We start from the raw sequence: 24,274 nt of genomic DNA on the forward strand, positions 1-24,274 counted from the left end.
ACGTGTTCTTCTTGTAGGAAGGGGTGTTTCCTGGACTCATCCCCATTCTGAACTCCTATCTGGAGAACATGGAAGTCGATGTGGACACCCGATGCAGTATTCTGAACTACCTAAAGCTAATTAAGAAGAGAGCATCTGGTACGGTAGTTACTTCCCTTTCCTTGTCTGCCTCTGTCTCATGCTTGGCAGTCCGTCTGTCCCACTTTAGCCAGGCTCGGTTCCCCGAGTTGGACTAATTGTACAGTTGTATGCACCTTACACTCTCAGGAGTGAATTCAGAGAGCTTATCTCTTCTTTACTGGCTTATGAAATAGTGATGGTTTTAAAATGTGGCATCATCAGTGAGGTGTGGTGACTGCAGTGTCAGTCCAGTGTCACCTGTGTGTATTGTACGTCACTGCTAACTTTTGTCGGGCTAAGTAAGCACGGCTCAGTGAGGCTGTACCGCTGACTTGTGTGCGGCTTTCAGCTTCTATACAGGGCCTCCGGCCTACCCCAGGCCCTTTCCTTGTCGTTCTTAGCCTTGCTGGAACTTACACAGGGAACAGCCCATGCAAACCTCAGTGCAAATACTAACGACTAAGGACATCGGGACACAGGTCATCTGAAAGAGAATATCACCTCCAGAATGTTGTATCTATGACTTCCCTTTTTTCCCCTGCTCATCCCCCTAAGGACTCTATAGTCCTTTGAAGTAGTTCTGTAACGGCAGCATCTAGAGACATAGCCCTCTGGCCAAGGAGGAGAATAACCCAGCTCTTACAAATACTGACTCTGTCCTTAAGAGCTTGTGGTGTTAGCCTATGGGTGGCAACTGTTTATGTGTATGTGTATGTGTTCTTGTTGCTGTTCTGCAACCTGCCATTTGTCCCCAGCAGGAATCCTTTGAATGTGATAAAAGCCTTCCTCTCAGCCCTTACTGTGTGACACTCCCAGGTCATGCTGATCTCATTTTTAGAGGCACATGTTCACTGGTCATTAAATATCTACTTTTAAAAACGCCTATTTCTTTTCTTCAGGAGAACTAATGACTGTTGCCAGGTGGATGAGAGAGTTCATTGCAAACCATCCTGACTATAAGCAAGACAGTGTAATAACTGATGAAATCAACTATAGCCTCATTTGGAAGTGCAACCAAATTGCAAATGAGCTGTGTGAATGTCCAGAGTTACTTGGATCAGGATTTAGAAAAGCAAAGTATAGTGGAGGTAAAAGCGACCCTTCAGCCTAGCCATCCAGCAGAGAGGGTGATCGCTGTTCAGGATGGTGAGTGCAGCCCTGACTCCTGGCCCGCTCGGATGCTGGGAAGACCAAGATGGCCTGCAGTGTTTCTGCGCCAGTTGCCTGTAAGTGGCTACTAGAAGCTCCCTTCAGTAGGTAAATCTCAGTTTGTACATGTATATACTAAAGTATTTTTATGATTAACAGTGTATTTTAATAACAGTGTATCTAAAGTCATAGTGAACTGGCTTGTACATTTTGAATTCTTACTCTGGAGCAACTACTGTCTAAGCAGTTTTGTAAATGTAATTGTACAATAATACCGGCATTCCAGAGTTTCAAATGTTTACTGTAAATCTCCTTTTAATACTACCTGGGACCTGATTCACTGAAATTTACTTAAAAAAAAAAAGCTTTCTCACACCTGTTTCTTGAGTCGCCTCTTACTATGTAGGTAAAGTCACTGGACTGCATTGATGCCCTCCGTGGGCGAGGCACCTTACCTGTGATATTTCCTTTGCAAAGCAGCCCCACTCTCTTGCCACTGAATTCTGCTAGCTCTTGAAAAGAAACTACTTTAGAAATTGTCTAAATATACAGACTCAGAATATTTCGTTTCATCTGAAAAGGAAAATCATTTCCTTCTAACGTACACTGAGAGAGAGCTTTGTCAAACGGTGTCCGCTCTTCCATTACCACCTGCTGTCTGACCCCTGTGCTGATGAATAATCAACTCAGTGCAGCAGCCACGGTTTCCGCCCTTTCTCTAGTTTGCAGGAGCAGATTGACAGGCTGTCTTATAACAGCCATTCATTTCATTCCAGACTTTCCCCGGGGAGTAGTCTGCATGCCGCTTGCTTTTTCTATAAAACTCACAAATCAATCATGAAATGCACTAATTTTTGTGAATCAGGACCCTAAATGTTTAATTGTAAATAATTTGTTTCATAGATTGCTTTTAGCTTTGTGTTATCTTTTTAATTGTTAACTAAATTTACTTCTAAAATAACTGTACTGTAGATTAAGCCAAGCTTTACAGATATAAATATTTACACTGTAATGGTAATTTTGAAAGATTGCAATAAAGTCGCTTCATCTTAAAGCTTTCAATACTAGAATTGGCTCTATATCTCATTTACTTCAGAAAGTATTTTTTTTCTACAGTTCTCTTCTGTAAATTAGGTTGTAAAAAGAATAAAATGTTCGTGGTCTGAGAAAATAAAAGAATGGGATTCCTATTCAAAGGTAGTACGTGTATGAGTGGTTTTCGGGGAGGTGTTTGGATTGGGGGGGGCTTTTGTTTCAGGTTTTGTTTTTATTTCTAACTATGTCACCTGGCTACTGGTTTGTCCCCACTATGTAAATCAGCCTGGCCTTGAACTTATAGAGACCTGTCTGCCTCTATCCACTTAGTACTGTTGAAAGCATGAGCCAGTGTGCCTAGCCTTGGTCAGGAGGGTTTTTGCGTGGCCAGATTGTATGATGTCATCTCATCATCTCAGCTCTAAGAGGACTACTAAGAAAGACAGACGGGTCTCCCTCAGCAGCCTTCTCACAAGACCCGAGCTGTAGCCGATAAACTACTTTCCTTAGGAAAATGAATGTTTCTTTTACTCTCAGCCACTCTCATGCCGCTGGGCCAGTGATGGTCTGGATGGAGAATGTAGTCTACACTGGAGACACCTAGACAGAGGAACCAGCGAACCCTGCAGAGCTGTTTCCCACCTGTCTGGATCATTGTCCCTCCCCCAGCTTCTCACACACAGCAGATTCATGGAATATGGCTTTGTTGGGCCACACCTTCCTGCGTATGAAGCTTAGACAAGTATAGCCCAGCCATAAAGGAGAGACATGGTACCCATAACGCCAGAGTTACTTCCAAAACAGTGCTACCTTCAGGAAGCACAAAGCGGTTTCATTTTGTTCAGGGACCTCATTCAGAAAAGTACTTCAGAGACATTTCCAAGCATGCTCCATTTAAGGTGATAATTTAAGAAGGAAATTGGGGGGTTAGTGAGATGGCTCAGCGGTTAAGAGTGCCGACTGCTCTTCCAAAGGTCCTGAGTTCAAATCCCAGCAACCACATCGTGGCTCACAACCATCCGTAACAAAAAATCTGATGCTCTCTCCTGGAGTGTCTGAAAACAGCTACAGTGTACTTATATATAATAAATAAATAAACAAATAAATAAACAAAACATATAATAAATAAATAAAAATTTTTTAAAAAGAAGGAAATTGGGCTGCTTAGTTCAAGATCATGGTATACAGGTTTTGGTTCTTGAAACAAGGCAAGAACACATTGGTGTACTGGGCTTTCAGCAATTTTCGCTGTAAATAAAGGAGAAGCCATGTGGAAGGTGCTTTAATGAAGGACTGTGTTCCCAAAGGGCTTTCCCTGGCTCACCTTCCTCTGGGCGGTACAATCAGGGCGCCCACTTCTTAAATGGTCCTCGACAGCACTTAGCTGTATTCTATGTAACCTAGAGTGGCATCTGCATTAATACATTGCTAGTAAGCTCCTACGTATTGCTGTCTGCAGAGCACATGAATATCAAGACTTACTACCACCTCACATCCAAGTTCAGATCCATCAACTTAAAGCCTCAGTACTCACTCACCCTCAGTATATGTCTAGATTGTCCTGCTAAATTTTAAACCAGGCAGATTTCAGCCTGTGTCATATGCTCTTCTCCACTCCTAGACAGAGCAAGTATGACCCACAACTCATGAGCTTTACCATCTAGACAGCATTCAGGATCACAAGCCAAATTATAAACACTGACATGAACAGAAGATGCGCTGTCTTCCGTGAAAATGTATGAGGAAGCCTTGGGAAAGGCCACTGGCTTGTAAGCTAACTAAACAACTTTAAAGGAGGAGTTTGGATGGAAGTACCTCACATTAGTGAACAGTGCCGAGAAGACAGTTACTAAGTGAAAATTTTCAGTGCCAGGCATGGGATACTTTATATGAATTGCAGTCAGGCTCCAAAGGCACCCGAGATGATGCAGATAATTACCAGTGCTCTTGGGTGCCTGGCAAGGTGGTTAAGACTCTATTACTGAAAACGACTCCACGTGCTTTGATTGCAGGACACAGAAAACTTAACCTTATTCTGTCCAGGAAGCTCTCTCCCTGCTTGCTTACTTACTTGCATGCTTCCTTTTATAGATCCAAAAAAGGGCTGTGTAGGCTTCTGGGGGAGAAAAAGACACCAATCTTCTAAGAACCCAGTGGTAGACTAGATTCAGCATGTGACAGTACCCACCTACCAGACAAGATATGCCCTCCACTGGATCAGACTGGAGGCCTACTCCACAGCAGGGAGCCAATACCTAGTGCTGTAAACACAGTGCTCATGGCTAGAGAAGTTAACAAGCCCAGGGGAGAACCTGTTGCTGCTTTTCTAAATGATGATGTTGTCAAGCTGCCTTCCATATGATTTTTATACCCATCAATTGGTACCTTTGGTCTCAGGGAAGCTACTCACTGCAGTGGTAGTGCTTAGTGAGTCCTGTTTTGCTGAGCAGAATGCTAATAAGAAGCAACTGAGTGTTCAGTTGTAGATAGGATAGCTACATCAACACACACACACATACACACACACACACACACACATCCTGCTCAGAGAGTACATTGACGTTACCTGATACAAAACAAAGAAATGACTTCAAAGGGACTTACAGGAACCAGGTAAATGTTTACAGTAAAGATAAAGCAGTCCTGCCTAGGGTCAGCTTAGTGACAGGTAAGGATCTCACACTCTAGTGTTATACCTTTGAACTTTGTGAAGGACAGCACCAGGGGGTTCTGCTCTTGGCAGGCCTCATGAATAATGCAATATCACAACCCCCCCTAATTCCTAGGCCTTGCTAAATTCTTATATGAGTGTAACTTTTAAGTAACTGGAAAATCTCCATTTGTCAGGAGAATTCACCAACTTGCTTCTAATATACAATATAGCCTGTACTGAAGATTTCTATCTCAGTGGGATTCCCTGGCTCCTTTATGGTTAAAAGAGAGCTCGTAGTTCCATACACCAGACTAACTCGGGAATAGAGTATAAGTATGTGGGTAAATGATAACGCCAAAACTCCAGGAAGTGAGTTTCTGTGAAACTCTTTGCCTCGTCAGTGGCTTTTAGGCTTCTCAGCCTGTCAAGCGGACTCGACCGGAGGGCGTGGCAAACATGCCCTTATCTTCACTCCCAGCTCAACACCTCTGTCCTCAACTTAGTTATGCTTCTAATCTCCCACCTGCTACTCCAAACCCAGTTAGGGAAGCAGCCAGTGGGCATTCCACTCAAGATCTCACATGGCTCATGGCTCCCTCTCCTTCCGAAGCATGGGAAATCGTTTTCCTTCTATGCCTGCTAGCCTGCTTGGGCAGAAACTGGAAGTCCTGCCTCTTCCACCCAGCCACTGGCTGCTAGCATCTTTATTGATCAATCGAGAACCAATTGGGGAACAGGACCTTCAGCATTCATTTTTGGTCAGAGATCAGAACCACACCCTACGCCTTCTCTACACATGAAGCCCCTCCTTGTGGTATCTTAAAGCCTTTTGAGAGCTCACATGTCAATCTAGGAAGTTTGTGTTCAGAAAGGACACAAGCACTTCTAGCGGGGTATGGGGGTGGGGGTGGGGGGGAGCCATACAGACTCATTCAAACCTGTGGAGAGCACCCCTATGAGCTAGAAGGTATTTGGCAATTAGGATGTCCACTCAAGATTTGTTTTTCAAATACTCTAGGTTTATTCAAACAAACAACCCTTATAATGTCTTGATAATATAAAAATTAAATAGGGCCAGGTGGGGTGGCACACACCTTCAAGCCATCCTGCAGTTCCAGGATGGCCAGGACACACAGAAAGAAACCTTGTCTCCAACAAAAAAGCAAAACAGAACAAAAACCAATAAAAGTTACACAGACTTTCCACCGGTGGAGAGACAGACGGTTGGGCAGAGATGCTGCCGCAGGATTATACTGGGGAATCTACGCTGGTGAGAAAACTTGGGAAGCTTGCAGGCTCACCCCACGTTTGCCTTGATGTCCAACTGTGACAGTGTAGGAGGGTGGCACTGGTTGATGGCCCAGGAGGCCCTTGAGACCACTGACAGCTGGGCCTGCTTGGGCTCAGCCAGACTGCTGGAAGTCCATCTCAGGATCATTTCCAATTCTACTTTTTGTATTATTTCGTCAGGTAGTGGCTTTGTACTCTTCAAGGCTCACAGCCTTGGGCTGGTTCTCTAGCAAAAAAACACCACCTTGGGGTTAGCTCATTAGCATATCAAGGCCAGTGCTGGACTAGGCTTCACCTGAGCTGTCCCAGTGGTCTGCCAGGGACTTATCAGAGCTGCCTGGCAACGAGCTGGAGGCATCACATTATTGTAAGACACACAGAAGGTTCTTGTAATTACACAAAACAGGTTCAACTATGTTCTTAACAAAACCCTAGTATTTTCATACACTGGTTTGGCAAATAGATAAATAGCAAATCTAACCTCTCTGTTCCTAGGCATCACATGGGTGGAAAGTAAAAGCCAAGCACGGCCTTCTTACCCCTACTGCTGTCCTCTCAGAGGATGCTCTCCTGTTATAGCCAACACACCCCCTGAACTCTAGCCAGCCTACCACGTCTTCTTAACCTCCTTTGCATTCGGAGACATTTCCAACAATATGAGAAATCAGAAAAAAACCCAGCCACGCTGGAAACAAAGCTGAGATGCTGGGGAGTCGGGTTGGGGGGAAATGGGGGGTAGGGGTGGTGGTGATAAAAGTGCTTACCCTTTCAGTCACTTCTCAAACAGCACGCCTGTCAAGTTTCCTAGAGACAAGTCTTTCAGTTTGGCTTTTGGGTTACTTTGTGTCAAAATAGAATTATGTGTTTTGAGTATTCTCAGCCTTCGTGGGAGGTGTTGGTGCTGGGCATGTGTAGAGCTGTTAGGTGTGAGTGGCAAGAGAGCCTGATTTCGGCTGGCTTCGAGTTCATAACCAAACTAAAGTAAACTAAGCTAACCAACCTATCTACTTAAATAGTAAAATGTCCAAGATGTGACACTTTGTCCTCAGGTCCTAGACTTCCACAGTGGGCCTGTGCTTTCTCAGAGTACGGTCCCCACGTGACCACAGTTGCTCCAGCAACTCAAGGCATTCTCATTGGCTGTGAGTCCCAAGCAAAAGCCAGTCCGGGTGTATGGTGAAGACCGCTCTTGTTCTGAGTCTTCCTGGGACTTCTGATATCGGGACTGCTGTTTGCTCCCTCTAGACCTTGATTTTCTTTTCAAAATTTGTGAAATCTCAGCACTCTCTCAGATCTCCTCTAGGGCCATTGTGTTTCCGACAAGGAAGCCTTCATCCCTTTGAAGCTAGATGGTAGAGCCACCTATTCTGTTGGTGCCTTCTTTGATGCAGTTTCATTCAGAGTTTGGTCTTGCCTATCTTCCTCTACAAATACCTATTCTGAACAGCTGATTGTAAAGTGAAACTCCACACTGAGCTTTTATCTTTACGTGTATGACGGCTTTGTTTGCATGTATGTCTGCAAGTCACGTTCATGCCTGGTGCTCCCAAAAGCCAGAAGAGGGCGCTGGATCCTCTGGGAGTGGGAAACTCCGTGTTGAGATGTACTTTAGTTCCGTTATTATATTTAGGTGTAAATGACCTTTCGTTCTAACACAAGATGGTGAGTGTTTTCACTGTTGCCACAGCTGTCACGTCCCTGTTATTTTGAAAAAATATATATATTTTTTTTGCATGCAGTAGCCTGCACGCACACATCCACACCCCATATGGAGGTCAGAGGATAGGTCTCTTGACTACCTTATGGGATCAGGATATTGAAGTCAGGTTGTCAGGCCTACATGAAAGCACCCCTATGCCCTGAACCATCTACAGCCCCATTTTCTTTATTCACTTATAAGTGGGGTGAGGTTGTTTGTTTGGTTTGGTTTGGTTTGGTTTTAGCGGATGGGTTGGTTTTGGTTTTGGTTTTGGTTTGGTTGTTGCTGTTTCTGATGTTTTTCTTTGTTTGGTTTGAGACAGGTTCTTACTGTGTATTGCCCCAGAACTCACAGAGCTCTGCGGGCCTCTGCCCTCCCTGCACCACCACACCTGGCTGTTGTCAGTGTTCTTTAACACTTGGAGTTTTCTCTTTGGCTGGGTGTTTATTTAGAAGTGTGTAGCCTGATTTCAAAATCCTTGAGCATTTTTCTAGATAATTATTCTTGATGTCTAGCATAATTTCTCTGCTCACAAAAGATTCTGAATTATCTCGGTGCTTTGCAGTTTTTAAAAATCTCTTTAATAGCTCATCATCTGGCCTTTCATGGAGAATTCTGTAGTCACTTCCATACAATGTCCACTTGGCACCTTCAGTGGGGGATCTTTGTTGGCAATGTGCAGATTTTTCTATACTCGTATTCTTGTTTTTCTTTCAATACCTGGGGTGATGCGTCCAAGGTGACTGGGGTTGTCTTCTCCACTTTGGTTTTTCCAACAAACCTGAGCTCTGTGCTTGGCTGCCTTGGCCTCTAGATTTGAAATGCACTTTCTCAGTCAATTGCACTGCAGTTGACTGTGACAGCATCCTCTCCCTCTCCCTCTCCCTCTCCCTCTCCCTCTCCCTCTCCCTCTCCCTCTCCCTCTCCCTCTCCCTCTCCCTCTCCCTCTCCCTCTCCCTCTCCCTCTCCCTCTCCCTCTCCCTCTCTCTCTCTCTCTCTCTCTTTCTGCTTTGGTCTTTACCTTGATTAATATAGTCACATCAGCTCTCTTTAGATGATATTTTCATGATATCATCTCATCTCTCCAGATGGCACTTTCATAACATGTCTTCCATTCTTCTATATACCTATCTGGTTTTCTAACTAAGCTACATCCCTTAAAGCCTCTCAACACTAGGCCTTAACTTGTAAAATATTTTAATTGCAGTTATTTCATCTGTGGGCATTTATGGTTTGGCCAGGCCTAGGTACATCAACCTCTTGGGTTGTTTGTTTGTTTGTTTGTTTGTTTGTTTGTTTGTTTCCTGGTCCTTTTGTGCACATTTCTTCCTGGTTTGGGCTATGTAATCTTCTCATCACTATTAGCTCGTTCGTTTCTGCTAAAGGTCCATCTTTACATACTTCTCAGTGATCATAGTGCACATTTCTAACATATCACAGTGAGGCATGGATCTGCACTATCATGGTTCCTGTGTGCTGTAAGAGTCACCTAAGAGTCTTCAAGTCATAGGAGTCAATAAGTCTTCAAATCATAAGAGTCTGTGTACTCTTTGGTCACCAATCTTTGGGTGGTGGCTTTTACTGAAGTGGGTAATGTTACTCACAATCCAATGTTGGTACTTTAGACTAAAAATTAAACACCCAAGGTCTTTGTATCTCACATATGTGAAGAGCTAGCAATAGTGATTGCTCACACACACAAAAAAAACTCATTAGCAAACAGCAGTTCGGTTATAAGATGTGTGAAAAATATGAAGAAATATTTTACCTAGCAGGTGAAGACACTGGGCAGATAAGCACATGAAAAGCCACTCAATGTTACTAGCTACTTGGGAAAGACAAAGGACATGGCACAATAGATGTTATTACAACTTACCAGGAATGCTGAAATAAAAAAAAAAAAAAAAAGAGTGTAGCTACATTGCTGGTCAGGACAATGATAACAGCTACTCTGGGAAACAGTTTGAGGGTTTCTGATGCTAAGCATGTAGTTACCATTCCACCCAGATGCTGTACTGTAGGTCATTTGTCCCAAAGAAATGAAAACTCCTGTTTGTACAAAGACGTGTTTGTAGCGGCTTTATTCCTAGCAGCCAAACTGAAGAAGCGACTCGACTATCCTTCAAGCAAACAACGGTACATCTGTATCATCTAAGATGAGGTAGTAATCTCACAAACGGGATGAAGTATTGATCTGAGCAGCTATCTTAGATGAGTCCCTAGTGAATCAATGCCAAGACAACAAAGCCCTGTGCCAGTTAGGTTCCTCAAGTTCCAGGACATCGGGGACAGAGAAGAGGGATTAGTGTGGTTAGAATAGGTGGGTCAGCGCAAGAGATGCCGTGGATGATGGAGTTGCTCAGTAAGTTGACTAGGATTGCGACTACATGAGCCTACACAAATGACAGATCCGTGTGTGACAATAACACAAAGAACAGTCCAGATGAGACTCGGGGAGCCCACAGATGATACTGCACAGTCTGGCCAGCCATGCACATTGGAGACAAATGATAAAGGGTGCATGGGGGGGGTTGTATTACTTTCTATAGTTGGATTCATCTACAATTATCTCTGCTGACATGCACACTGGTTAACAAGTGATGTGCAATTCTCGATGCTCGACCCACATCATTTCATTGATCTTCATCACAGCCTTCTGCAATAGGGTGTCGCTATTTCCATTGCCAAGATGGGGACTAATACATCGCTGGATGAAGTAGCTTTGTAACTAGTCCAGTCGAAGGCGATATGGACTGGTGACCATTGGTGATATCTTGATGCTACATAAAGAGCACTGGATGATTTGTGGGAAATCTTAGGTTCTAGTCACCCTTCCAGTGGCTCACATTTTAATTTGAAAGTGACTTAAACACCCGGTTGGTTGCTCCATGGGGGGAGAGGAGGAGGAGTGTACTTTCTATGATTCTCTGATTCCAAAGGATCAAGCAATTAAAATATGATTTCATCCCCACCTTGGCAATTAGCATCAATGTTGGTGCTGTTACTTGTTTCTTCCAACTTCCCAGGGGTCTCAGGAGCATCCTCTCTAGCAGCAGGTTGGGTGCTGACCTCACTGGGTTTCGAGCAAGTTTACCCACAACACTTTTCGTCTTGCATAAGGTTGCCCAAAGGCAAAGTCAGTGTCAGATAATAGCAACAAAGCAGTCCTTCACTGAATAATTTCCAAATACCAATGACTGAAACAGTCTGTGTCACTTAAGACAAAACGTGGTGAAATGAATTCTGTCAGTGGTGTGTGTGTGTGTGTGTGTGTGTGTGTGTGTGTGTGTGCATGCCATGCCAACCCAGGGCCTCAGTCAGAGCTCTACTGCTGAGCTGGAGAAATCCTATCAGAGGTTCACTACACTTGTGGCTTGGAAGACTGAAATGTCTGGTCTGTAGGTTAAATCAGGCTAGTAGTCTTCCATTGCTTTGAGAAACACAGAGAAAACCCACTCAGATTCTTTGGGCCTGTAGATTCACAGGGTTCCGTCCACTTTGTTTCTGGGCCATCATGAGACAGCATCATGGCTGGGCATGTGCTAGAGCAAAGCCACTCACCTGGTGACAGGCAGAAGGCAGATAGAAGGAGGAGATATAGTCTTCGGTGGCCCTCTCCCTAGCAGGGGTGAGGGGAGACATGGCCTTCAGTGGCCCTCTCCCTAGCAGAGGTGAGGGGAGACATAGCCTTCAGTGGCCCTCTCTCCGAGCAGGGGTGAGGGGAGACATAGCCTTCAGTGGCCCTCTCCCTAGCAGGGGTGAGGGGAGACATAGCCTTCAGTGGCCCTCTCCCTAGCAGGGGTGAGGGGAGACATAGCCTTCAGTGGCCCTCTCCCCGAGCAGGGGTGAGGGGAGATGGAGCACTCTCTCTTTATGTAGCCTACTTCCTCCAGCGAGGCCCTATATGCTAATAGCCCTCATCTATGAACTCACCGACAGACTCACCTACTTTCTGTAGATGAGTTTAGAACATTCCTGATCCAATCACCTCACTGGGCCCTACTCTAAGCATTGCTGCATTTGGGAGTCAAGCCTTCACTATATGGATCTTTGGAGACTCTTCCTATTTAAAGTCCTTCAGACACACCTGCTGAAGCTATCTACCCCTCCAAAGCCTTCCCGCAGGCAGGTTGTGTCCTTATGGTTTTTGATAAATTATAACTTTAATAGTACTTGAGTTGAACGACATAATGTAAAATTAACGTGCTCACTTTCACTTCTGAAAGTGGACATTGGAGACGAAAACAAAGCTTTCTAAGTACCTTGAAATTCCAGCAGTGCCCCCATGGTGGCGGTATAACACCACCATGTCAATATACCAGCAGTCTTCCAGACTCAGCTCACCTACAGGCAAAGGCACAAACTCCAGAACCCAGTGAACCGCAAAATCAGGTTACTCTGAAGGAGGCAAAGGGCCTCATGCATCTGGGTTATTAACCTTAGAAACAAAGAAACACAACTCACTTTCCAGACAGAGGAAACAGTTTCTTACGGGGACACAAAGCGTCTACTTGGTGAGAGCGCCCTTTTCATAAGTACTGGACAGCAGCCAGCAGCAAACACAATAGCCCTGTCTACAAATGTTTTTCCCATTTCCTCGGCCCCCTGAAAGCAAGCATTTGAGAATAAATAGTTCAGTTCTCCTTTCCTGGATGGCCCCTATGGCTGTAAACAAAAGGACAACTGGACTATAGAAATGTCACATATTTGTCTTGGCTGTGTATGACCTTATGAGCCCCTGCCTGGGAATTACACTAACAAGCCAAAAAACATGATTCAGTCAAGGTTCTCAAAGCGCTTTATGGAGAGTAATAAACATACTTCTGGAACCCTAAACATACCAGGCCATAAGCATTTACTGAGTTATAGCCAAGTCCAATAGTCACTCAGCGCAAGTTGGGTCTTTGTTGTTGTAGTGGTTTAATTCTTCCCCCCCCCACACACACACACATGTTTTTTATTAGATATTTTCTCATTTACATTTCAAATGCTATCCTAAAAGTCCCCTATACCCTCCCCCCCCCCCCCCGCTCTGCTCCCCTACCCACTCAATCCCACTTCTTGGCCCTGGTGTTCCCCTGTACTGGGAATATAAAGTTTGCAATACCAAGGAGCCTCTCTTCCCAATGATGGCCGACTAGGCCATCTTCTGCTACATATGCAGCTAAAGACACGAGCTCTGGGGTTACTGATTAGTTCCTATTGTTGTTCTACCTATAGGGTTGCGACCCCTTCAGCTCTTGAGTACTTTCTCTAGCTCCTATATTGGGGGCCCTGTGTTCCATCCTATAGATGACTGTGAGCATCCACTTCTGTGGCACTGGCAAAGCCTCACAAGAGACAGTTATATCAGGGTCCCTTCAGCAAAATCTTGCTGGCACATGCACTAGTGTCTGCATTTGGTGGCTGATTCTTCAGCGATTGGAACCATTTATTGATCAACAGAATTAGTTCCCATAGGTCTTGTTTTTACCCGATGACTCTTGGAGATGGCTGGCTAGACTAGAGGCAAATGCTTAACGCAGGAGAGGCACCTCAGAGCCACCGAGGGCCTGGCCTTTGAGAGAGTCAGTTAGCACACAGGCACGGGATACTACTTCCAGCAATGGGGAGATGTTAGGGAGATAGACCCAGGACTCCTGAGGCTGAGGTCAGGGTTGTCCAGCTGTCCTTATATTCTAAAGGGCTGACAAATGTCCTACCCAATAAATCCGAAACTTAGTGTACACTTACTTCAAGTGAGTGTCTGCTACATGCATGTCCTGACAAAGACATCATTTTTTGGTACAAAGTTCAATGGGTATATATATATATATATATATATATATATATATATATATACATATCCCACAGAATCTTCCTTGCTATCAAAATGAATAGATTCTCTGGAATTCAAACCTACTCTGTGACCCCGTTTTCCCTCTTGTTCCCCCATAAACATGGAAATGATAACACGTGCGTGATGAAGTCCTTCAAGCAGGAAGTGTTCCTCTAGCCCGGTGCCCAGCAGAAGGTGCTCAGTTAACATGAGCCTCAGCCCTGCCTGCATCATTCCTGTAATTACGGAAAAAGAAACAGCCAGGATAACACACTTCCTGGGGTCTGGAGCAAGCAATGGTGACTATTCTTGAACAAGAGGCATGAGGACCTCAAGGCCGAAGTCCTTTTCTGCAGAGAAAGGGTGTCCTTCATTGTTTGAAGCCAATGGTGCATAGGAGAAAGTCCCAGGGGACCAGAGGCCAGTCGCTAGAGAGTAGGAATGCAAAGCAAAGATATCCCTCCTAAACAAGCCTTACTGCTACTGGTCTCTCCAGGGTGGAGAAAATGCCCACCTCATCAACTCATTATTGTGCAGACATAGAAGTGTGTGTGTGTGTGTGTGTGTGTGTGTGTGTGTGTGTGTGTGCGTGTGTTTGCAATGAAGTCAGTGAGGATGGCAAACAGAAAACCTCTGCTAATGGGAAAGTCAAAGTGGATCCCAGGAGTCAAGTCCCTGCTCCTTTTTACCTGTGGGCATCTTGTGCTTCTCACTCATGACCTCTGTGGGCTTCTGTGGAGTCTCCAAAGAGAATCGCCATCTCATGGTCACATTACATTGCTCTCTCCCAGTCTCATCATTCAGAAGAGGTGGATGCTGCCATGTTGCCAGTGTGTTTAGAGGTGACGCAGCATCAGAGTGTTCAGCAATAGATACAAATTGAAAAAAAAAGATTGTGCTATATTTAATTAATATAATAATTAGTGTAATATATTGTATTATGCTACACTGCTAACAGCACACATTGCTACCCTAGCCAGTTCCCACTGCACCAACATGACAGTGCAGAAAAGCAGACTTCATCTTGACCCGTCCAGCAGGTCCAGTTATTAGAGGGTCTTGAGGGGACCTTCTCCTAAGAACCAAATGGGGGGTAGAGAGAGACGAGGGCCTTGTGCGAATAACGACATGGAAATGTTCTAAACTGCATCAAAGCCCCAATGTATTAGCCAGGCCCGAGGTTTAAATGCACTAGCAAAAGGGGAAGTGCCTTTCAGCAGGAGGAATAGAGCAACGGAAAAAGAGGAAGTACTTCTCAGCAGGCGGGATGGGGCAGCGGAAATTTTTCTTTTGGCGACTACACGGGGAAGCAGGAACTTAGCAGTATCAGGGTACATCTTGAGGTCAGGACATCCAGCGCTGACTTGGGGCTGGAACAATCTGTGGTTGTTCTCGGAGCGGTGTGTCGGTGGCCTGCTTTTGACCCCCTTTTCTTCTGTGGGGGGAGAGGCCCAATTCAGAGATCAGGACAATAGCGTTGCCTTAATAGTTCCCATCGTTTTGGCAGTAGCTGTAGCAGCCCTGGGCTGGTAGGGGTCCCGGGAAATCAACTTTGCAGGCTACCTGGAGGAGTAGCTGAAATGGCCACAAGGCTGTATCTGCTCTTTTTAGCTCTCCAGGTTTTATTAGATGGATTCTTCAGGAAGGAAAAAAGAATGCTACGTCCTTGAAACTGTCAGATACAGTCGTAACAGGCTTTCCCATGGTCTAGCTGCCATGGAGTTGTGTCCAAGATCCATGGAGAGCATAGAAGAGCTATTTCTTCAAAGCCCTTCAGAACAGGGGAGCACTGAAGTCCTTCAAAAATGAAAAGTAAGATTATTGCATGATCCAACATATCTAATTCTGCATATACCCTCTAAGAACTGAAAGCATGGTCTCAAGATGTACTTATACAGGGCAACATCATTCACACTAGTGAGAGTTAGGGTAACACAAATGTCCAACAACAGACCAACTGGGGTGGGGGGAGATGGAATATTACACACAATGGAATATTGGGTAACTTTTAAAAAGAAGGAAATTCTGATCAGTTTTAAAGCATGAATGAATCTTGAAGACAGTGTGCTGTTAAATATGCAGTCACGAAAGAACAAATACTGTATTGTCCGACTTATATAACATAGAGAGCAGTCAAATTCATAGACAGAAAGTGAATGGTAGTTGCCAGGAACTGTGGGAAGAAAGAATGGGAAGTTGTTTAATGAGTCCAGGATTTCAGTTCTGTGAGATGGAAATTGGTTGAACGTTATAAATGTACTTCACTGCAGAGCTGTGCTCTTAGGCATTGTTGGTGAGGATGTAAAAATGGCTAAAGTGATAAACTTTAGGTTTTATATGTGTTTTACCACTTAAAGATAAAAATACATAGTTAAAATATTTTAAAGAAAGGACCGCAATGAACACATGGAACAACATAAACTCACATAACATAAAGCAAAGGCTCAAGTGGGATTGGTTTTCACAGAAAATGCTGGCTGTGACGAAGCAGAAGGGAAGTTCCCCCGCTTTAAAGCACAATGCCAATTGCTTTAAAATATCCATATCTTTGCCCTTGCCTTCTATTTTGTGGCAGGTCTTGAAAAGGTGACAAGAAATGCGATGTCTGCTGAATGTGTATTCAGATCTAGTCCCACCATTATTTATAATAAAGAAAATTAGAGCCAGGCCTGGTGGCACACTGACCTGTAATCCCAGCACTAGAGAGGCAGAGGCAGGTAGATCTCTGTGAGTCTGACATAAGCTTAGCTTACAAAGAGAGTTCCAGGACAGCTAGTGCTACATAGAGAAACCTTTTCTTGAAAAAAACCAACCAACCAATCAATCACTCAATCAATAAATAGGAAAGAGAGAAAGAAAGGAAGGAAGGAAGGAAGGAAGGAAGGAAGGAAGGAAGGAAGGAAGGAAGGAAGGAAGGAAGGAAGGAAGAAAGTTAAACAGCCCAAAGCTTAGTAAGAAATAAATGCTGTGGGTGCTCTATGGTAGAACACCCTTCACGTAGAGCGTTAGAAACTATTTTTCCAAACAACTTCGGATGTCATGAGAAAATTGTTGATGCACGGTTAGTGCATGAGATCGGGTTAAAAATGTCATACATGCTATATAATATCTGTTAATGTATATGCCAAATGCACACTGAAGCAGAGCAGGATGACTGGATGATTGCTCCAGGACTGCTGCAGAAGATCCTGTCTCACACTAGGGCTGCTGCAGAAGATCCTGTCTCATACTAGGGCTGCTGCAGAAGATCCTGTCTCACACTAGGGCTGCTGCAGAAGATCCTGTCTCACACTAGGGCTGCTGCAGAAGATCCTGTCTGTCTCACACTAGGGCTGCTGCAGAAGATCCTGTCTCACACTAGGGCTGCTGCAGAAGATCCTGTCTCACACTAGGGCTGCTGCAGAAGATCCTGTCTGTCTCACACTAGGGCTGCTGCAGAAGATCCTGTCTGTCTCACACTAGGGCTGCTGCAGAAGATCCTGTCTGTCTCACACTAGGGCTGCTGCAGAAGATCCTGTCTCACACTAGGGCTGCTGCAGAAGATCCTGTCTCACACTAGGGCTGCTGCAGAAGATCCTGTCTGTCTCACACTAGGGCTGCTGCAGAAGATCCTGTCTGTCTCACACTAGGGCTGCTGCAGAAGATCCTGTCTGTCTCACACTAGGGCTGCTGCAGAAGATCCTGTCTGTCTCACACTAGGGCTGCTGCAGAAGATCCTGTCTCACACTAGGGCTGCTGCAGAAGATCCTGTCTCACACTAGGGCTGCTGCAGAAGATCCTGTCTGTCTCACACTAGGGCTGCTGCAGAAGATCCTGTCTGTCTCACACTAGGGCTGCTGCAGAAGATCCTGTCTGTCTCACACTAGGGCTGCTGCAGAAGATCCTGTCTGTCTCACACTAGGGCTGCTGCAGAAGATCCTGTCTGTCTCACACTAGGGCTGCTGCAGAAGATCCTGTCTGTCTCACACTAGGGCTGCTGCAGAAGATCCTGTCTGTCTCACACTAGGGCTGCTGCAGAAGATCCTGTCTCACACTAGGGCTGCTGCAGAAGATCCTGTCTCACACTAGGGCTGCTGCAGAAGATCCTGTCTCACACTAGGGCTGCTGCAGAAGATTCTGTCTCACACTAGGGCTGCTGCAGAAGATCCTGTCTGTCTCACACTAGGGCTGCTGCAGAAGATCCTGTCTGTCTCACACTAGGGCTGCTGCAGAAGATCCTGTCTGTCTCACACTAGGGCTGCTGCAGAAGATCCTGTCTGTCTCACACTAGGGCTGCTGCAGAAGATCCTTTCTGTCTCAAACTAGGGCTGCTGCAGAAGATCCTGTCTGTCTCACACTAGGGCTGCTGCAGAAGATCCTGTCTCACACTAGGGCTGCTGCAGAAGATCCTGTCTCACACTAGGGCTGCTGCAGAAGATCCTGTCTGTCTCACACTAGGGCTGCTGCAGAAGATCCTGTCTCACACTAGGGCTGCTGCAGAAGATCCTGTCTGTCTCACACTAGGGCTGCTGCAGAAGATCCTGTCTGTCTCACACTAGGGCTGCTGCAGAAGATCCTGTCTCACACTAGGGCTGCTGCAGAAGATCCTGTCTCACACTAGGACTGCTGCAGAAGATCCTGTCTCACACTAGGGCTGCTGCAGAAGATCCTGTCTGTCTCACACTAGGGCTGCTGCAGAAGATCCTGTCTGTCTCACACTAGGGCTGCTGCAGAAGATCCTGTCTGTCTCACACTAGGGCTGCTGCAGAAGATCCTGTCTGTCTCACACTAGGGCTGCTGCAGAAGATCCTGTCTGTCTCACACTAGGGCTGCTGCAGAAGATCCTGTCTCACACTAGGACTGCTGCAGAAGATCCTGTCTCACACTAGGGCTGCTGCAGAAGATCCTGTCTGTCTCACACTAGGGCTGCTGCAGAAGATCCTGTCTGTCTCACACTAGGGCTGCTGCAGAAGATCCTGTCTGTCTCACACTAGGGCTGCTGCAGAAGATCCTGTCTGTCTCACACTAGGGCTGCTGCAGAAGATCCTGTCTCACACTAGGGCTGCTGCAGAAGATCCTGTCTCACACTAGGGCTGCTGCAGAAGATCCTGTCTCACACTAGGGCTGCTGCAGAAGATCCTGTCTCACACTAGGGCTGCTGCAGAAGATCCTGTCTCACACTAGGGCTGCTGCAGAAGATCCTGTCTCACACTAGGGCTGCTGCAGAAGATCCTGTCTCACACTAGGGCTGCTGCAGAAGATCCTGTCTCACACTAGGGCTGCTGCAGAAGATCCTGTCTCACACTAGGGCTGCTGCAGAAGATCCTGTCTCACACTAGGGCTGCTGCAGAAGATCCTGTCTGTCTCACACTAGGGCTGCTGCAGAAGATCCTGTCTCACACTAGGGCTGCTGCAGAAGATCCTGTCTCACACTAGGGCTGCTGCAGAAGATCCTGTCTCACACTAGGGCTGCTGCAGAAGATCCTGTCTCACACTAGGGCTGCTGCAGAAGATCCTGTCTCACACTAGGGCTGCTGCTAGCCAACGGTTGCCAGTTAGTGGACACTGTGGCTAGGAGCAATGGCATCCCTTTCAGTTCCCAAGTTGATTCCCATATGGCTTAAACTCTAGTTACAGGGCATAACCTCATTACTGTCACACACACACACAGAGAGAGAGAGAGAGAGAGAGAGAGAGAGAGAGAGTACTTATGAACCTGACCTTATTTGGAAACAGGTTTTTTGGATATAACTAAGTTAAGGGCTCTAAATCCGATGTCTACTGGCTACCAATGACTTTTCCATCAGGGTTTGCTGTGTTTTGTGGTGTTGTTGTTGTTGTTGTTGTTGTTGTTGTTGTCGTTGTCTTGTTGTTAATATTGGAGGCATACAGACACACAATGAGAGAGGCCATGGAAGCCAAGATTGATAGAAGCTGAGTATGTATCTCTAGATACCACCAGGAATGAGAAGAAGCTAGAGAATTCTTCTGTGTGGCTTCAAAGGAACATGCCCTGCCAGTGCCTTGGTTTTCCACTGTTACTCTCCAACCAGGAGAGAGTAACGTTCTGCAATTTGAAGACCCCTAGCTTGTTGTATTTTGCTACAGTAGACCTAGAAAACTGACACAGTCCAGAAAATGTGAAGCATAGTGGTCACTGGCTCAAACAAACTATTTGGAAGTTTACCCACGTTGGGAGAAACCAGCTACGTATCTATTCTTCCTTGATTAACAGTCAGAGACAATTGACAGGATCTGGAATTCCTGAATAATGTCACCAGATCCTCTCCACCACCCACTATTCTACAGGATGTTCAATAGTAACTCACTACCAAGGTCTGTGCAGAAGAGAAGGGTTTCTCCTGATGTCCTTTACTTACTCATACAATATTTAAATTAGGAAATATTAGTGTTGTAGTCACGGCATCGGGAATGATACCTAGCATATAGAGGATCTCAATAAATTTGGCTCAAGGGCATGGGAGTACATGATGGCCACCGTGTGGGGTGACATTCACCTGTTTTTTATGACCACAGAATCTTTCTTTAGTCAAAAATTATCTAAAATCCCTTTCTTACTTTTGAGGTCAGAGAGAAAAGAGCAATTTCCATACTTCCTCTCTCAGAAGTAAGGTGGATCTCTGCCTATTCCAGCCTACATCGCTTTACTGCAGAAAGAGGGTACTGAGGTGCTCAAAGCAAGGGCCTGTGCATAGCTTGAACAGCAATAACACCCTAGGCCATATCAGCTAACATCCCTGAGACCACAGCAATGTTCTGGCCCCAGAGGAACACAGAGGAAATGAAGATTAACCTTGACTATTTGAACTTTGTCAAAGGCCACCTGCGTATGGAGCGTAGGGTATTCCTAGCTCCATACCAGAGCAATCACTGTGTGGTGCTGGGCATTGTTTATAGAGTAGGGTGGGCAAACTGCAATCAAATACCATCACAAGAAGGTTGCTTGAGGCCCAGAGGCCCAGGCCTTCCTCAGAGAGAACACGAAAGGCGTTTGTCTGACTCTGGTCCAACCATTCTAACTTAGCATCCGGTTTCCTAACTAAGGATGTTGTTGTTTTTTCCTCACCTTTTGCCAATATCTCTTTCAAACTTTTCATTTGCTCGGGAGTTTCCTCTTCCTTCAACCTCCCTGCTGTGAGGGGCCTGAGAGGCAGGCAGTTCATTTAATTAGCCCAGCCCTTGGATTATATTCTTGGATATTATGACATGGAAAGTCATAGAAAAGAGATGTCTCTCAGGTGGGACTACAGATAGTAGGGTCACACAAGCGGCCTGGGAATGGTTTCAATCAAAGGAGGAAAACAGATCTGACCTGGCCCTTGAGCAAAGAAGAGTTTTAGTGTTAGAGAAAGAGGTCAGGAGAGAGAAATGCTCCTAAGAAGGTACAGGGCCATGTCAGCGATGCCAGGAAGCAGCAGGGTCTAGACGCATAAGACGGGAAGGCATTCGTCAGGTTTCTGTTCTGTTTTGGTTTTCTGTTTGTTTGTTTGTTTGTCTTCTGAAACAAGGCTCACTCTATAGCCCCGGCTGGCCCCGAGTTTGCACGAATACTCCCTCTGCGCCCTGAGCTTTGGATTTACAAGTGTGGGCGGGGATGTTCTTGAGAAGACAAATCCCTTGGGCTAAGTCATATGATTTAAGGAAAAGCCCGGCTGGGTGAAACAGAAGGACAAGAGTAGGTATAAAGCCCCCCTGTTTCTTTTGCCACACTGAGGGATTCGCACGTTCTTTGAGTTTCAGCCACAGACCTCTCCGTGCTTTTTAAGGCAGGATCTCGGGTCTCTCTAGGTTGCTCAGGATGACCTTGAGCTTGAGTCCTCCTGCCTCAATAGCCGGAGTAGCAGGGACTGTCGATCTGTGCCAAACACCTGGGTAGCTCTGTAGGATATATTTACTCTTTGACTTATATATTTGGCTTTGTTTCAGCAGAGGTGAAGAGAAAATGATCTATTCTACCAACTAGCTGCTAATAAAGATGGTGTGTCCTGTAACAGTGCTGGGTACCATATCAGAGTGTTTGTGTAAAATCCCACCCATGGGTGATTTGGCCACTACCACCTCTTCCTTCTCCTCTTCCTCTTCTTCCTCTTCCTCCTCCCTCTTCCTTTTCCTTCTCCATCCCTTCTCCCCTTCTTGCTACAAGACAGCTCTTCACAGAACAAGGAGTGGTAAAGTTGAGACAATCAGAGGACATTGTAGCAGCTTGCTGTTTGAATTACATTACTTAATCAATTATGTAATTTTTATTGCTCCTTGGTAAAATTATGACATTTTAATGTGATGTTTACACAAATTGAAATTTTACTCAGTAGCCTACTAATAGTTACTTTTAATGTTTTACATACACTAAGTTCTAAAAATATTTAAGAAAAAAATGTAATTGAGACAATTAACATTACTGCATAAGACTATAAATCTATTATATAATTTAATCATTTAGTTCTTGCCTATGCATGTTCATGTGTGTTGAGTGGCTCAGGATCTTATTTTCTAGGACATGAAGCCATGGGACCATTTTAAGACATGGTTTGTATGCTAAAATGAACCTTCTTTTTCTGAGATAAGCAAAGGCATGGGACACTAGGACGTGACCCAGAAGGAGAAAAGTCTAAAGGAGAAGGTTTTGAAGGTTAAGGGAACTGGAAAAGGTCGTCACTTTAAGGATGAGAAATTCTTTACTTAGAGCAGCTGAGCCATGTATTTGAGACAAACACATTTTGGGAAAACCATGCAAAGCATACAAGTGATTATCTGAGTAGAGAAGACGGTGGGGGCTTCAGAGAGCTCTGTGTTAAGCTGGTGTTTTCTCAGGAGAAATCACGTCCTGGATCTTTTTCCTGTACAGAAATCCGTTGATCCACTCAGGGAAAGGAAGAGAAGCAGGAGATGGAAGAACTTTCAGTCACTGGGATTCCTAAGGGGAGGCCCTCTGTGTGCTCAGACCTATGGGGGAGATCTGACTGGTAAAGAGGTGGGCACTGGAAACTGATGGGGTAGCTAGAGAAGAAAATGAACGCAGTTCTCTTGGGGGATCGCCAAAGCCCTGTGCTGCCTTTGCAGTTTGAAGACTGTGCAGACTCCGTGGTTATGTCCTGCTTAAGTTTCTACCTTGGCTTCTCTCAAGAATCGTGCTGCGATTGAGATGTATAAACCCTTTCCTCCCCCGGTTGGTTTTGGTTATGCTTTCTAACACATCAGTGGAAATTAAACCGAGACCTTGGGTCCTGTTCAGCCATGCACGGGGAAAGACCGTTGGAAGATCCAGTGAAGCGGCAGGCAGGCTTCTTGGGAAAGGCAACTTTCAGTTACGGACTTGCAAAGTGGGGAAACCAGACCCCGGACAGGGGGAACCATGACGGCCAAAGTACAGGGCGGAAAAGAGGCAGGAGCGAGCAAGGGGTTCTGTTCTGGGGTCAGAAAATTATTCAGAAGGCCAATGCCTAGGGTAAGGATGGAGAGAAGGCTGTGGCTACATCAGAGTAGGCCTTAAATGAGGGTCCGACAAGTTTTTCGCTTCTCTGAGGCCAACGCTGGGGCTTGTTCAACATGTGCTTCTGCCCAGTTTCCTTCAGGCAGATAAGTAGGGAGTCAGTGTGTTGGTATGAGGTGACATCAAAAGACTAACGTGCAATTGGCAGGCTATGTCACTGTCCCCTGGTCTCTACCAAAGGCTCACCTCACTGACATCCACAGGCAGAAAAGAGGTTTAAGCTGAGCCAGTAAGAAGTTGAAGGAACCTGGAGGGAGCTTCCACACAGGTTTGGTTTTTTGTTTGTGTGTGGCCTCCATTCACCCTCTCAAGGCCTCTCGGAAGTGGAGACTGCCCTCGGAGTTTCTCCTGGTGCTGTCCAAGAGGTCATGCATGAGTTAGAGCGAGGATTTGAATCCACAGCTAACTCAGAATGAGGAAGAAAGGTAACAGAAGAAAGGACATTCTGATTGACTGACCCTGAGGGTGAGGTGAAGGAAAAGCAAGGTGAAGCATTCCACCACCCTCCCATCCCCACCCCTGAGCAGCTTTGAGGCTGAGACTTGGCAGCTGATGGGAGGCCCCTAAGGGAGTCAAAAAGGCTGGCTCGATATAAACACTAGGCAGTCTGCAGTTTGAAGACCGTTAAGACCACTGTGGAGCTTTTACTGAGAAATGTCCCTTGTAGACGCCTGTATTCTCACACTTGGTCCCTCGCTGGTGGCACTATTTGGGGAGGTTCTAGAACCTTTACATGGTGGAGCCTTGCTGGTGGAGTTCCACGGCTGAATGGTAGGGGTTGTGAGTTTGTAGCCTTGCCTCGCATCCAGTTGGCTCTCTCTATGTTCCGTATGTGACTGGAGGCATGAGCTCTCAGCTTGCTGCTCTGGCTGCCTGCTGCTGCCCCTTTCCCACTATTCCGGACTCCCCCCTCCCCTTTGCAACTATTATCCAGAATAAACTCTTCCATAAGTTGCTTTCGGTCACGGTGCTTTATCATAGCAAGAGAGAAATATATGATACAGAAGTAAGCATAAATAT

General features: G+C 45.6%; 1 protein-coding gene across 3 annotated transcripts in view; it reads left to right on the forward strand.

Annotated features, from left to right (window-relative positions):
- Gclc (glutamate-cysteine ligase catalytic subunit) overlaps window positions 1–2,469 on the forward strand; it is a 39,890-nt gene extending 37,421 nt beyond the window's left edge. For 2 of the 3 annotated variants that reach the window (XM_021171248.2, XM_085844805.1), the window contains 2 exons: window positions 18–138; window positions 1,020–2,469. In XM_021171248.2, coding sequence (XP_021026907.1) covers window positions 18–138; window positions 1,020–1,231 — 333 coding nt within the window. In that variant the 3' untranslated portion in view covers window positions 1,232–2,469. The other variant, XM_085844806.1, reaches the window with a different exon arrangement.
- Window positions 2,470–24,274: the final 21,805 nt, after the last annotated feature.

This window comes from Mus caroli, unplaced genomic scaffold (assembly GCF_978045245.1).
Source record: "Mus caroli unplaced genomic scaffold, Mus_caroli_1 scaffold_11, whole genome shotgun sequence".
NCBI classification, from domain to species: domain Eukaryota; kingdom Metazoa; phylum Chordata; class Mammalia; order Rodentia; family Muridae; genus Mus; species Mus caroli.